The sequence below is a fragment of the Bubalus bubalis genome, chromosome 1 (genome assembly GCF_019923935.1).
Source record: "Bubalus bubalis isolate 160015118507 breed Murrah chromosome 1, NDDB_SH_1, whole genome shotgun sequence".
Taxonomy (NCBI): Eukaryota; Metazoa; Chordata; class Mammalia; order Artiodactyla; family Bovidae; genus Bubalus; species Bubalus bubalis.
In genome coordinates, this window is record NC_059157.1 from 187,647,302 (window position 1) to 187,661,419 (window position 14,118).

Here is a 14,118-nt window from a genome sequence, read left to right on the forward strand (position 1 = left end):
AGGTTATTTAACCTTTCTAGACCTCAGCTTCCTTGGCTGTGAGAGAATCAGTGTCAACATTCCTGCGAAGGACATTTATTAATATATATTTTTAGCAGCACTCTGATCTTTGGGGAGCTGACTTCCCTCCCTTGTGTGCAGCTGTGATCAGCAGGGGAGTCTCAGGATCTTCTGTCCCCTTACAGAAGCCAGTAGAGACCCCTGAGGCTCCATCCCACTGACCTTCTGCTGTAGCCCAGGTCCAGCAGGAGGCAGGAGAGGGCCTAAGGTGGGCGAACCAGCCTCTCTGTCCTGGGACTTTGAATCTCAAGTAGAGTGAGCCTAGGGCAGAGCAAATGGTGAGGTGTGTCTGGTCTAGCTCTGCCATGTGCTAAGTCATGTCCGATTCTTTTGTGACCCCATGGACTATAGCCCATCAGGCTCCTCTGTCCATGGGATTCTCCAGGCAAGAATACTGAAGCAGGTTGCCATGCACTTTTCCAGGGGAGCTTCCCAACCCATGGATCAAACCCACATCTCCTGTTGAATTGCCTGCATTGCAGGAGGATTTCTTTACTACTGAGCCACCAGCCCAGCCCAGCTGTGGGGCCAGGCTCAATGGTCAGATTCTTAACATTCATCCTCATTTGCTTCTCCCTTCACCTTCTTTCATCTGTGTGTGTGTGTGCAGATGTATATACATACACACACACACACACACACACTCACACACACTTTTTCATGAACCATTTGAGAGCAAGTTGCAGACATTATACCCTTTTATTTCTAAATACGTTAGTATGTATTTCCTGTAAATAAGATATTCTCGTGTAACTGCTTCCCTGGTAGCTCAGATGGTAAAGAATCCGCCCTCAATGGGGGAGAGCTGGGTTCTATCCCTGGGTTATAAAGATCCCCTTGGAGGAGGGCATGGCAACCCACTCCAGTATTCTTGCCTGGAGAATCCCCATGGACAGAGGAGCCTGGTGGGCTATAGTCCATGGGGTCGCAAAGAGTCAGACACAACTTAGCAACTAAGCATAGCACATATAACTGCACACAAAGATCAAGATCAGGAAGTTTAACATGGGTGTAATGCTATTATCTAATCCACAGTCTATGTTCAAATGTCCAATAATGTCTTTTATAGATTTTTATATAGACTTTTGAAATCTTTCTATAGATTTTTATTTTTCTTTTTCTTTTATGGATTTTCCCCTGGGCCAGGATCTAGTGTGTGGGCACACTCGGCATTTACTCATCCTGTGTGTTTCATTTCCTTTAATTTGGAACCATATCTTGGCCTTTCTTTGTCTCCTGTAAGCTTGTCATTTTTGGAGGGTACAAGCCATTTATTTTATAGACTTTCTTCTTTTGAATGTGTCTGTTGTTTCCTCATGGTTAGATTCAGATTACGCATTGTTGTCAGATATAACACAGAAAGGAGACAGCTTCTCCCTAACGGTAATGGAGTTACAGATATCGGTGGGGCTGAGGGGACTGGATGAATCGTGTGGTGCTGGGTTGAAATGAAAGATATCAGGAAAAACTGGAGAGCAGGTAAGCAGAGAAGTATGTGTGTGTGATGTGTGTGTATGTGTGTGTGTATGTGTGTGTGTATGTGTTGTGGGTGCAGGTGTCTTCTCTCGGCTGGAGATAGGCCCTGGAAACAGCAGCATCCCAGCAGCAGTGAGCACCCCTGGTGCTAACTCTTGGTTTCTGTGTACCGTTTCCTATTGAAGGAGCCAGGCAGGCATCCTTGGAGACTGGGATGGTGTCATCACTGGGCCAAGGAAAGTGAGATGAGCTGGGAATATCTGGTGTCAAAAAATAAGACAGTGCTTAAAAATGAAGTGGCTCTCACTGGCCAAATATGAGATGAGATTTTTTTTTTTTTGGCTGTGCTGGGTCTTCTTTGCAACCCACCGGCTCTCCGTGGCTGCATGCAGCCTTTCTCTAGTTGCAGCGGGTGGGGCTGCTTTCTAGTCGTGGTTCACAGGCTTCTCACTGCTGCAGCTGCTCTTGTCTCGGGGCTCCAGAGCACACAGGCTTCCAAAGTTGCAGTGAGTGGGTTTAGTTGCGCCGTGACATGTGGGATCTTAGTTCCCAGACCAGAGATTGAACCCATATTCCCTGCACTGGCAAGTAGATTCTTAACCACTGGACCACCAGGGAAGTCCCTGGGATAATATTTTAAATAAACAATACTAGTAATGAATTATAGCCCATTGACAGAAACAAGTCCATGCTCCTATAACCAAATAAGCATAAATGGGAGGAGGGAAAGCTCTTTCCCACAGTGGGATGCCAGCCACTGAGTATAGCGCAGGAGTGTCCAAGCTGGAATGTCACCTTCTGAAACCATCAGGAATGCTTGGTTTAGGTAAGGAGCATCAGTAGACACACAAAATTGGGAGAAAGTTGGGTAAACAACTGGGTTAGCTACCTAACCTCAGAGTGTTTTCCCACAAATTGGTTATTAATTACTAGAGAGAAAATGGTATCTTCTCTGACGGGCAATGAGGCAGAGAGCCCCCAAACCAGGTGCTCAGTACTTAACATCACTGACGTCATGGCCCCTTTAGGGTGCTCTGGAAGGACTCCTGTCATGGTATGCATGGTTTCCTTGTTCCTAAAGTAAGATGTCTTCTCACTCATTTCTGTGCCAGGTCATTACTGTTCAGGTATTCTCATCTAAAGCATTTTTTTTTTAACTTCTTATTTGCCTATTACCTAGATAAATAACACTCAAGGAAGGAAGCTGTATTCTCCCCTGAGTCTCTGAACTGGGAGCAGGCTGCCATTTATCTGGGAATGCAGGCAGCATCTAGGACATTTCTGAGGATGCTTCGAAGGTGCATTGCTGGGAAAGGCTTTCATGGCTAGAAACTTGTGCTTAACCCAAATGCTGCTGCTGCTGCTGCTAAGTCGCTTCAGTCGTGTCTGACTCTGTGCGATCCCATAGAGGGCAGCCCACCAGGCTTCCTCATCCCTGGGATTCTCCAGAAGGCAAGAACACTGGAGTGGGTTGCCATGTCCTTCTCCAATGCATGAAAGTGAAAAGTGAAAGTGAAGTCACTCAGTCATGTCCGACTCTTAGCGACCCCATAGACTGCAGCCTACCAGGCTCCTCCGCCCATGGGATTTTCCAGGCAAGAGTACTGGAGTGGGGTGCCATTGCCTTCTCCGAACCCAAATGCTAGTCTTGTAGTATTGCTAGATACAAAGAATGCACCTATTGTCAGACATAACTACAGAAAGTAAGTGGAACACCGATGAAGTTAAGGATCAGATTATTCACTTTTAATTGTATTTGCTTAATATTCACAAGCCTAAATGTAACACAAAACAGGAATCAAAGTATTGGATTATATTAGTTTCCTGGAGGTTCTGTAACAAGTCCACAAGCTGGGTGGCTTAAGAAAATAGAAATAATTTCTCATAGATCTGGAAGGAGGAGTCTGAGATCCATGTGTCACAGGGCTGTGCTCTCACAGAAGGCTTGAGGGAAGAACACCTTCTCACCTCTTCCCATTTCTGGTTGCTGCTGGCTGTTCATGGCAGTATCTGTCCTGCTCTGCCCTCATTGCCGCGTGACCTTTCCTCCCTGTCTATCTCTGTCTCCCCATGGCCTTCTATGGAGTCCCATAGCTGGACTTAGGATCTCAGTGGATTTGACGTCATATGCGAGTTATATGACATCATATGCATGCTAAGTTGCTTCAGTCATGTCTCTTTATGACCCCATGGACCATGGCTGGCTAGGCTCCTCTGTCAATGGGATTTCCCAGACAAGAATACTGGAGTGGGTTGCCATTTCCTCCCTCAGAGGATCTTCCCCACCCAGGGACTGAACCTGCATCTCTTAGGTCTCCTGCATTGGCCAGAGGGTTCTTAGCACTAGTACCACCTGGAGTTGAGTATTCAGTTCAGTTCAGTTGCTCAGTGGTGTCTGACTTTGTGACCCCATGGACTGCAGCATGCCAGGCTTCCCTGTCCATCACCAACTCCCAGAGCCTACTCAAACTCATGTCCATCATGTCGGTGATGCCATCCAACCATCTCATCCTCTGCCATCCCATTCTCCTCCCACCTTCAATCTTTCCCAGCATCAGCATCTTTTCCAATGAGTCGGTTCTTCACATCAAGTAGCCAAAATATTGGAGCTTCAGCTTCAGCATCAGTCCTTCCAATGAATATTCAGGACTGATTTCCTTTAGGACTGACTGGTTGGATCTTCTTGCAGTCCAAAGGACTCTCAAGAGTCTTCTCCAATACCACAGTTCATAAGCATCAATTCTTCAGCACTCAACTTTCTTTATAGGAGTTGAGTATGACCTCAGCTAATTACCTCTGCAAGACCTGATTTCCAAAATAAGGTCACATTCTAAGATTTATAATGGACATCAGTTTGGGGAGTCACAAAGAATCAGACACGACTGAGCAACTTTCACTTTCAGTTTTGGGGAAACAGCATTAAACCCACTGCAAGATGGATAAAACAAATATTATCCAAAATCCTTACTTCGTAAATGACAAAGGAAGAAAGTAGGTGAGGATAGAATTACAAAATGGGAAAGAACTTCCAGAGGGCTATTTAGGCCTTTCATCCCCATAATCCAGGATAACCCCCAGAAGTGAGAAGTCTGCTTGCCTTCCAGGACAAGGGTGTTGCCATGGCCACTAGGAAGGTACCAACCCCACAGCGTGGCTGCTGTGATTTAAAAGTGACCAGTGGGGCCATGGTCAGACCTTCTGGAAGGGAAAACTCAACCTCTAGTGGCCGGCCTTTCCCATCTCCCCAGGGTTCTACGTAAGAAGATGCGGAAAGAGGGAGAAAGGATAGACTTGGAAACAGAGAGAATAGAGTTGACCTGATGGTTTCTAAATAAACGATAGAGGTTCCTCTTCCGGAGACACTTATTCCGTCTCTAGGAAATGCCTGGTGTGCAGTGTAAGTTGACCTTTGCCCTGATTCTGCAGGGCAGGTTGCCTCCGAGTTCCCTGCTAAGGTCATGGAGCAAGTGGCAAAGTCTGATGGGCCTCCTGAGAGCTGGTGCTATCAGCTGGGCTTACAAGCATCCCCTGATCTTCCTAGACAATATTGGGCCACCTCAGGTGGTAAAGAAACTGCCTGCAATGCGGGAGACCTGGGATCCCTGGGTTGGGAAGATCCCCTGGAAGAGGGAACTGCTACCCACTCCAATATTCTTGCGTAGAGAATTCCATGGACAGAGGAGCCTGACAGACTACAATCCATGGGGTCGCAAAGGGTCAGACACAACTGAGGGACTCTCACTTTCACTTTCTAGTGCTCTTGGGGCTTCCCAGGTGGCGCTAGTGGTAAAGAACCCACCTGCTAATGCAGGAGACATAAGAGACTCAGGTTCAATCCCTGGGTCAGGAAGACCCCCTGGGGGAGGGCATGGCAACCCACTCCTGTATTGTTGCCTGGAGAATCCCATGGACAGAGGAGCCTATCAGGCTACAGTTCATGGAGTTCAAAGTCAGATATGACTGAAGCGACTTAGCATGGCAGGCACGGCTTGTACTCTTCCCAGAGGGGCTGATTCATTAGGGTGTTTCACTTCCACATAAAACTGAACTGAAAACATCCAGAGACAAGTTCTCCACTCTGTAGTCCCCAATGACTGTGCTCCGGTCCACATCACCATGCATGGGGCAGTCCTGGGACCTCCATCCACCCTGCAGGCTCTGTGCAAGTGAGCTTCACTTGCAGAACCACCCACGAGAGAAGGAGGCAGGGGTCCTAGAGAAGGAGGCAGGGGTCCCAGGAAGGAGAAAGGGGTCCCAAGGAAGGAGGCAGAGGCCCCATAGAAGGAGGCAGGGGCCCCAGAGAAAGAGGCAGGGGCCCTGGAGAAGCAAGCAGGGGCCCGGGATGACTGGCTAGTTTTCAGTAACCTGTATAGCTGAGACAGCCTAAATATGAATGCAGGTGTATTAGGGCCGCAGGGCCTTTTAGACCTGGACACAAGACAAACTCTCTGTTTCCGGGTTTATTTATTCTATTTAATAGATATATTAAATATATTTTAATATTAATATTTATATTTTAAACATTCTTAATAAAACTAGAATGTTTATAAGTGGGAAGTTCTGGGTAGAGAGTGGCAAACATGAGCCCAAGGCCCATTTAAGTAGAACCGCTCGCTCCACATCCTTCTGGGCTAGGTGATGATGAGATTCTCCTGGTGGGTAGCACACCTGTAAGCCAGTGGTACATAGCATCCCTGAGGGCTCTGGATCTTTCTCTCAGACTCTGGTTCTGGAGGGGCTGGAGGTGACTCAGTCTGAGAACGTTTTCTTACTCCTTGTGGAGGTGACAAAAGGGAACTCTGCATTCAAATGGGGGCTGACCGAGGTCGCCCCTAGCCTACACCAGCCCTAGCAAGTAGTCATCTGAGTGACCAGTGGATCTAGCTGTGGGTTGGAGAGTCAAGTGTTGAAAGTTCCAGTGGTCCAGAATGTTTGTAAGTTAGCACAGAGGAGCAGTGGGTGGGATCATGGAGAGATACCAACAAAGAAGTGAGAGCCCCCCACTCATACCAGGATGACAACTTTCAGAAATATAAGGACAAAGGCTGGATTTTGGTCACCAATCCACTGAACTTGCAGTCTGTATTCTTTGAGGTAGATGACACAGTCATTTTGTTATAGTTGCACATTTTTCCTGTCTGCTCATTGATAGGGACTTGAAGAGCAAAGAAGCCTAGGAAACTCATCAGCAAGCATTTCCTTGCTGAGGAATAGAGCCTGGGGGCATTCATTTTACAAGTGTTTATTGAATAGCTGGCAAGTTGGTGTGGTGTGTACTCGCTGAGCACAGGTGTTCCAGAGATTGAAGTTTTGAGTCCTATTGTACTACCAAGTCTTTTTTCCCCCATCTGAAATATGACTTTTTTTTTTTTAATCTGGAAATATTCAACTCCTACCTTTTCTGGAGTCAGGGCTTCCCTGGTGGTTCACATGGTAAAGTGTCTGCCTGCAAAGCAGGAGACCCAGGTTTGATCCCTGGGTCAGGAAAATCCCCTGGAGAAGGACATGGCAACCCACCCCAGTATTCTTGCCTGGAGAATCCCATGGACAGAGGAGCCTGGCATGCTACAGTCCATGGGGTCGAGAAGTCTCAGACATGACTGAGCAACTTCACTTACTTACTTTTCTGGTGGCCAGAGAGGCAGATACCCCTAGGAGTCTTTATGTTAGTGAAGGAAGCTGACCTTGAGAACTAAATCACAACACTGGAAACGTGGGTAGAGATAGGAGGACGTTGTTGTTCAGTAGCTAAGTCATGTCTGACTCTTTGAGACCCCATGGACTACAGCATGCCAGTCTCCCAGGGTTTACTTGGATTCATGTCCATTGAGTCGGTGATGCTATCCAACCATCTCTTCCTCTGCCACCCATTTCTCCCAAGGGTCCTTCCATATTGAGGGCCTTAGAATGAGCCGCTCTCCTGGGGTTGTGGCTCCCCTGCAGAGAAAGAGAGAGGTGGCCCCTCCGGGTTCTGTGGCCTCTGCCTTCACCTTGGTTAATGACCAAGTGAAGCCTGCATGCAGTTTGAAGGTCATTGGCATTTCCAGAACAGAACAGAATGGATTCTTCAGGGTTGGGAGCTGGGCCTCAAGACGCAGAGGGCCTGCCTTCCTGGCTGGAGCCCCTTGTCATCTCTTGCCAAGGACTTTTTCCTCCTGACCTGTTTTCTTCCTTGAAGGGTTGTTTTTCTATAGCATGGTTCAAACATTCAGACTAGAATAAACTTTCATCTTCTTGCTAGAGCATCTTGTCTGTCGCTCCATACAGCTCAGCACTTCCTCTCAAACTGCTTTTCTCGTAAACCCAGGCTCTCGGCCAATAGTTTTTATGTCATTGACCTTATTCATAGCTTGTTGGCATCACTGAGTTGTTCTCACTGAGGTCAGTGAAATATTTATATTTCTTTATTTCTTGTGTCCTTCTAAAAAGTTGCAGAGAAGCTAAAAAGTGAAAAAAAAAAAAATACGATCTTAAATGCCCAGGATAGCAGGCTTGTAAGTAACTTGCAGTTAATTTTGTTACAAATTAAATAATCTTTTTTTTTGTCTACTTTTTAAACACATGTGTACATCTGGGTCCTAGATTCCTCTTTGATTATTTTTTCCCATGGATGTTTAATTTCAATTTACAAAGTAAAAATGGCACATGTTTTAAATATTCTATTGTAGTGATATGATATATAGGATTCATCTTTGATATAGACTGAATCAATAGCATACAGCATAAGGAAATTTAAGAATACAGTTGCAGTGTATTCTTAATGCATCTTTTATTATGTTGTTGAAGTATAGTTGATTTACAATGTTGCACTTAATTTCTGCTGTCCAGCAAAGTGATATACATATTTATGTTCATTTTCATATTCTTATCCAGTCTGGTTTATCATGGGATATTAAGTATAGTTCCCTGTGCTATACGGTGGGACGTTGTTGTTTATCCATTCTGTATGTGATAGTCTGTGTCTGGTAGTCCCAAGCCCCCACTCTGTCTCTCCCCCTTGTGGTTACTGCCATGGCAACCCCAGCTCTGTCCTCTCTGTCTGTGAGTCTGTCTGCATTTTGTAGATGAGCTCATTTGTGTCAGATTCCACGTATAAGTGATGTTATGAGTATTTGTCTTCCTCTTTCTGACCTATTTTGCTTCGTATGATGTCTCTGGGTCCGTCTGTGTTGCTGCAAATGGCATTATTTCCTTCTTTTTAATGGTTGAGTAATACTCCACTCTGTGTGTGTGTGTGTGTGTGTGTGTACACACACACACACCGCACCTTCTTTATCCATTCATCTGTCGATGGATGTGTACGTTGATTCCATGCCTTGGTTTTTGTGAATGGTGCTGCTGCGAACACAGGGGAGCATGGGCCTTTGTGAACTCTACTTTTGCCTGGGCATGTGCCCAGGAGTGGGATTGCTGTCTCATCTGGCATCTGATATTATTTTATGTCATCCCTGCCACTGTTTTGTGTTTCAGGTACAGAGCCTTCATTTTTATTTTGACATTTTTGCTGTATGCAAGTTTTCACTTATCTCGAAAGCCTATCAGCATAGTTAAGGTAAGAAATCATTCAAAGCACTCGGTTCATTTCCTGCCTGTAATCTCTATAAGGAACAAGTTACTTTAAGAGCCACTTGTGGGGGAGGGGAGTGTGAGGGAGAGTCGTGAGATAAATGGAGAAAATGGATTGTTTGAGAAGCAAGCTATTTTGCTGCTCTGCTTTTTGGTTTCTCTTTCTCCCGAATCTAAAATCTCTAAACTGGTTTTAGGATTTATAATTTCAGTGGTAGTATATTTTCAGTTATATTCATTGACCGTTCCAGAATTCTAGATCTTGGTTAAATATCTATTCTGTCTTATATGAATTTTCTCTCCAAATATATCTGACCTAAATTGCTCCCCAAATTGCTTCTGCGGTCATTAGGTTTTCATTCTAAGTCTGACAATGGTTCTGCTTCTTCATTATTCTTAGAACACTGGGTTTCTGTGTGAATGATGGGTGGGCAGGAGTTATTAAGCAGGCATTTAACTTGACTTGAAGAAAAGGAGATTAAAGTAGACATTCCTACATAATAGCCAATTATAACTTGGGGGAAAAGCAGGAATCGGAATGACATCATTTTGCCTGCAGACTGTCAGCAGGCTTGAATGACTTTTGACTCTTTATTATAGAATGACGAGGAACTCATCCAGGGCCAAAGAGAGTTCATTTACAGCTCAACTGCCCCCCCTCTGCCCCGCAACCCACCAGCTCCCCCACCCCCACTTTCTCCTCACTGGCGGGGCTCTGGTCCAGGACTGTAATTCCTCTGACCTTTGTGGTCCTGGATCCTCTGCTCCCCCAGGGGCCCGAGTGCTGGACAGCTGCCTTCGTGGCCTACAGGCCAGTGGCAGCACCAAGGCTGGAGCTTCTCTGGACAGTTCTGTGCTCCCTGCACTCTAGCAATTCCCACTGGATGTGAAACATAGTCCATTCACCCCAAGGATTCTGCAGTTCCTCCTTGAGCTCTAGTAAGCAGGAATTTCCCCAGCCCTTCAAGTCACTTTTAATAGTCTCCCTTTTTTTGATATGCCAAGTTTTAATAACTATGGAAATATTTGCAGACCTTAAAATGTGGTTTTCAAAAGAGAGAAAGGGACAGGGCAAGAGATGGTGGGCCTTTATCCACTCTACCAGCATCTTTAAAACCAGTACCAAGGACCAACCGCCCCTGGAAAGTTAAATACAACTCCTTCCTGTCTTCCTGGTTAGGGAAATAAACATATGACTCAAGAAAGGCAAGTTATGAAAATGGGAGAGATGGTTGAAGGGGCCTTAGTGAGTGCTGTGGAACTGAAGGAGCTAGAGAGGTCTGGAGCTTTCCTGAGGTTCAGGATCCAACCTAAAAGGCTGGGTTTGGATCCTGGGGCCAGCGCCCGATGTGCTAGGTGGAGGGTGGCTGTCACCCTGCAGCAGCAGCCTGACGAGTGAAGGGCCTGTGTTTGGACTGGGGTGGCAGCCCACTCCAGTACTCTTGCCTGGCAAATCCCATGGACGGAGGACCCTGGTAGGCTGCAGTCCATGGGGTCACGAAGAGTCGGACACAACTGAGCAGCGACTTCCCTTTCACTTTTCACTTTCATGCATTGGAGGAGGAAATGGCAACCCACTCCAGTGTTCTTGCCTGGAGAATCCCAGGGAGCGGGGATCCTGGTGGGCTGTTGTCTATGGGGTCACACAGAGTTGGACACGACTGAAGTGACTTAGCAGCAGCAGCCCACAGGTGAGCTGGACACCAGAGGGTCTCCTTCTGATGGTCATGTGCATCCCCTTGTAGCCAGGGCCACTCTCCTGGCTTCCCTGATGGGGGCTTGGGGCTTAATGATGAGACGGTCCTGTGAGCAGCTTAGTTGAGTTTTCATCAGTCACAGTAACTGTGGCTGAGCCCCCAGCCTGACCAGGTGCATGAGTCCCTTGTTTAATATCATCATCACAGTTGTCCTGAGAGTGTCCCTTTGAGGAAATTGAGACTCTGGAGCCTAATTCCTCCATGAAGGCTGGGACCACGCCACGTGAATTCCATGACTTCAGGGTCCCTGCCCTTAACCTCACTGGCTCAGGGTCTCTGTTGTCCAGTTGCTCAGTTTTGCCTGACTTTTTGCGACCCCATGGACTGTAGCACACCAGGCTTCCCTGTCCTTCACCATCTCCCGGAGCTTGCTCAAGCTCATGTCCATTGAGTGGGTGATGCCATCCAACCATTTCATCTTCTGTTGCCCTTTTCTCCTCCTGCCCTCAATCTTTCCCAGCATCAGGGTCTTTTCCAGTGCGTCAGTTCTTCCCATCAGGTGGCCAAAATATTAGAGCTTCACTTTCAGCCTCAGTCCTTCCAATGAACATTCAGGGTTTCAGGGCCTCTAGGGTAGGTTTAAGTACCTAAGTACATTCACAGCATCACCCCTAGATTTTCCTCAACACACATATGGTCTGACTCAGCACCTTCAATGTGCCTGGTTGTGGATTAGCCTCATCAGAACCCAGGAGCTTCTTGACCTTCTGAGATGGATGACATGGCCCACTACATGTGATACCTTCCTTTGTAATGCCTTACAAGGCTTTCACATGCCTGACTTAGCTCATCTTATGTATAAACCTAGAAGATCCTGTTGACCCACGGGACAGTTTGAATTATCTCTCACCCATATTTATTAAAACATTATGAATAAATAAAAATATATTTGCTTCCCTAGAATTGATAACCAGGGGCGGTGACTTATATGGTGATTCACATTCTTTCATGTCATTTATAGTGACCTGACATGTCATGTCAGCATGAGGCTACTTTGTTTATACTTACTGCTGATATCTGTCATTTTCTCTGATTTTAGTAGATAGCAAAAAGGAAAAATAAGTGATAAAGATGAAAACAGGTCTGGGAGGAGGTGGGGTTACAACCTCGTTCTCTTTTCAGCTGCTCTAGATCTAGCCCCGCCTCCTACCTAGAGGCTGGGGGGACACTCGGTGAGGGACTCTTCCCTGCCGCCCCCTGCCCTGGGCTGGGCCAGAACAAAAGCCTGAAAGTAGGGGATTCGGAAAGCTGCTGGGATCCAGGTTCTCCGGGGGGCAGAGACCACTCTGAGTGTGAATGTTCAGCTCTCTCTGCACACACGGGACCAGGAGAAGAAAGCTCTGAAGTCCAGAGGCGGACAGAAAACAAAGCCTGAGGGACTGGAAGTGCTCACCTTGGCTTTGGAGGGAAACTTGCTATCTGGAAAGTTCCACTCTTCCTAAGTATTTGTATTTAAATAGGATGCAACTCCAATGAAAATCTCAGCAGTGTCTTTGTTAATTGAATTAAATAACCTTTTATATGGACTTCCCAGGTGGCACTAGTGGTAAAGAACCTGCCTGCCAGCGCAGGGGATGTAAGAGACTCGGGTTCAAGCGCCCTGGGGTGAGAGGATCCCCTGGAGGAGGCACAGCAGCCCACTCCACTATGAAAAGAATGTCCAAGAATTAATTACCAAATTGTGAAAAAGATAACATTTTTAAGCCTCTATAATCAAATGATTATGGTATTGCATGAAAGCAAACAAGGAGGTCAGTAGAATAGCATAAAAAATACTGTAGAAGCACAGTCGAATGGCGACAGGTGATGGGAAAAGGATAACTCGTCTAATAAGTGGTGATTCATCTGGAAGCTTCATAATATTGAACCTCTATCATATAAAACAAATGGATGAATTAAAGATTTAAATGTGAAGAATGAAAAGTACAAATCCAAGAACAAGATCATGTCCATTTTAGGGGTGTAAAGTGGGGAAACCCAGAGCAACGATGGGCGGAGGTGCTGAAGAGGCAGTTCTCGGGCAAGGGATCCGAATTTCAGGAGCTGCACTGACTGTGTGCAAGCTTGCTGATATCTGCAAGTGCAAGTTCAAGTAACAATGTGTCACTTTATACCCACTAATGGGCAGAGCACAGAAGACAGTGACAGCCCTTGCCAGATGCGAAGGCTTTACAACCTTCTGGAAAGTGTCTGGGTAACACCTGTTGACATTAAAAATGCTTGTCCTTCAGTTCCTGCTTCTGGGAACTTTGTCCATAAAGATAAAAGCACTTAGGAATATCCGCATAAGCATCTTATTGCATCTTTATTGTAGCCTTATTGGCAATTAAAAAAAAAGGGAAAAGGGGAGAGGAAAAACCCTGGCTATTATGGGAACTTAATCAGCAGGTGAAAGGTTGAATAAATTACAGTAAATTCATATTCTGATATGTACAACTACTTTAAAAGTTAATTAGAGCAAAATCAGTTGATGCAGAAAAATTCCTCGGAGGTATTTTTGAGTAAAAAGAGTGAAAGTGTACATAAGTCCATGTAGAATGATCCCACTAAAAAATAGACAGTGACCCCAAGGCCTCCGGGTGTATTTCTGAACGCCTGTGTAAGTGGGCGTGTGTCCGCATATGCAGGTGTGTGTCTTCATGCGGCGCCTGTGACACAGACGAGCTGACCACCAGCAGGCGCTGCCATAAGTGGGGCACCGCTTGTCTCTTCCCCCTGCTCTGAGCACTATCTTGTTCACTCTTGCTGCTGTAACAAAACCCCACAGACTGGATGGCTGTAAACAGCAGACGCTCTTGCTCATGGTCCTGGAGCCTGGACTTCCCCAGTCATGGTGGCAGCATTGTCAGTTTCTTCCAGCCTGCAGGCAGCCACCTCGTGTCTTCATATGCTTCAAGGCTGAGGAGCTCTCTGGGGTCCTTTTTTTTTTTTTTAAATCTTATTTATTTATAATTGAAAGATAACTGCTTTACAATATTTTGTTGGTTTCTGCCTGTATCAACATGAATCAGAGATATGTTCCCTCCCTCTTGAACCTCCCTCCACCTCCAATATCCCACCTTTCCAGGTTGTCACAGAGCACTGGTTTGAGCTCCCTGAGTCATACAGCAAATTCCCACTGGTTGTCTACTTTACATAGGGCAATGTATATGTTTCCATGCTAGAGTAGCATGCGGGTCCCTTTAAAAGGGCACTTAGCAGTGGCCACAGGACTGGAAAAGGTCAGTTTTCATTCCAATCCCAAAGAAAGGCAATTCCA

At 46.1% G+C, this 14,118-nt stretch overlaps 1 protein-coding gene across 4 annotated transcripts in view; it reads left to right on the forward strand.

Annotated features, from left to right (window-relative positions):
* SLC37A1 (solute carrier family 37 member 1) overlaps positions 1-14,118 on the forward strand; it is an 83,285-nt gene that overhangs the window by 15,878 nt on the left and 53,289 nt on the right. For all 4 annotated transcript variants that reach the window (XM_025292250.3, XM_025292240.3, XM_025292247.3 and 1 more), the window contains one exon: positions 9,007-9,088. In XM_025292250.3, coding sequence (XP_025148035.3) covers positions 9,007-9,088 — 82 coding nt within the window. The remainder of the gene's footprint in view (positions 1-9,006; positions 9,089-14,118) is intronic.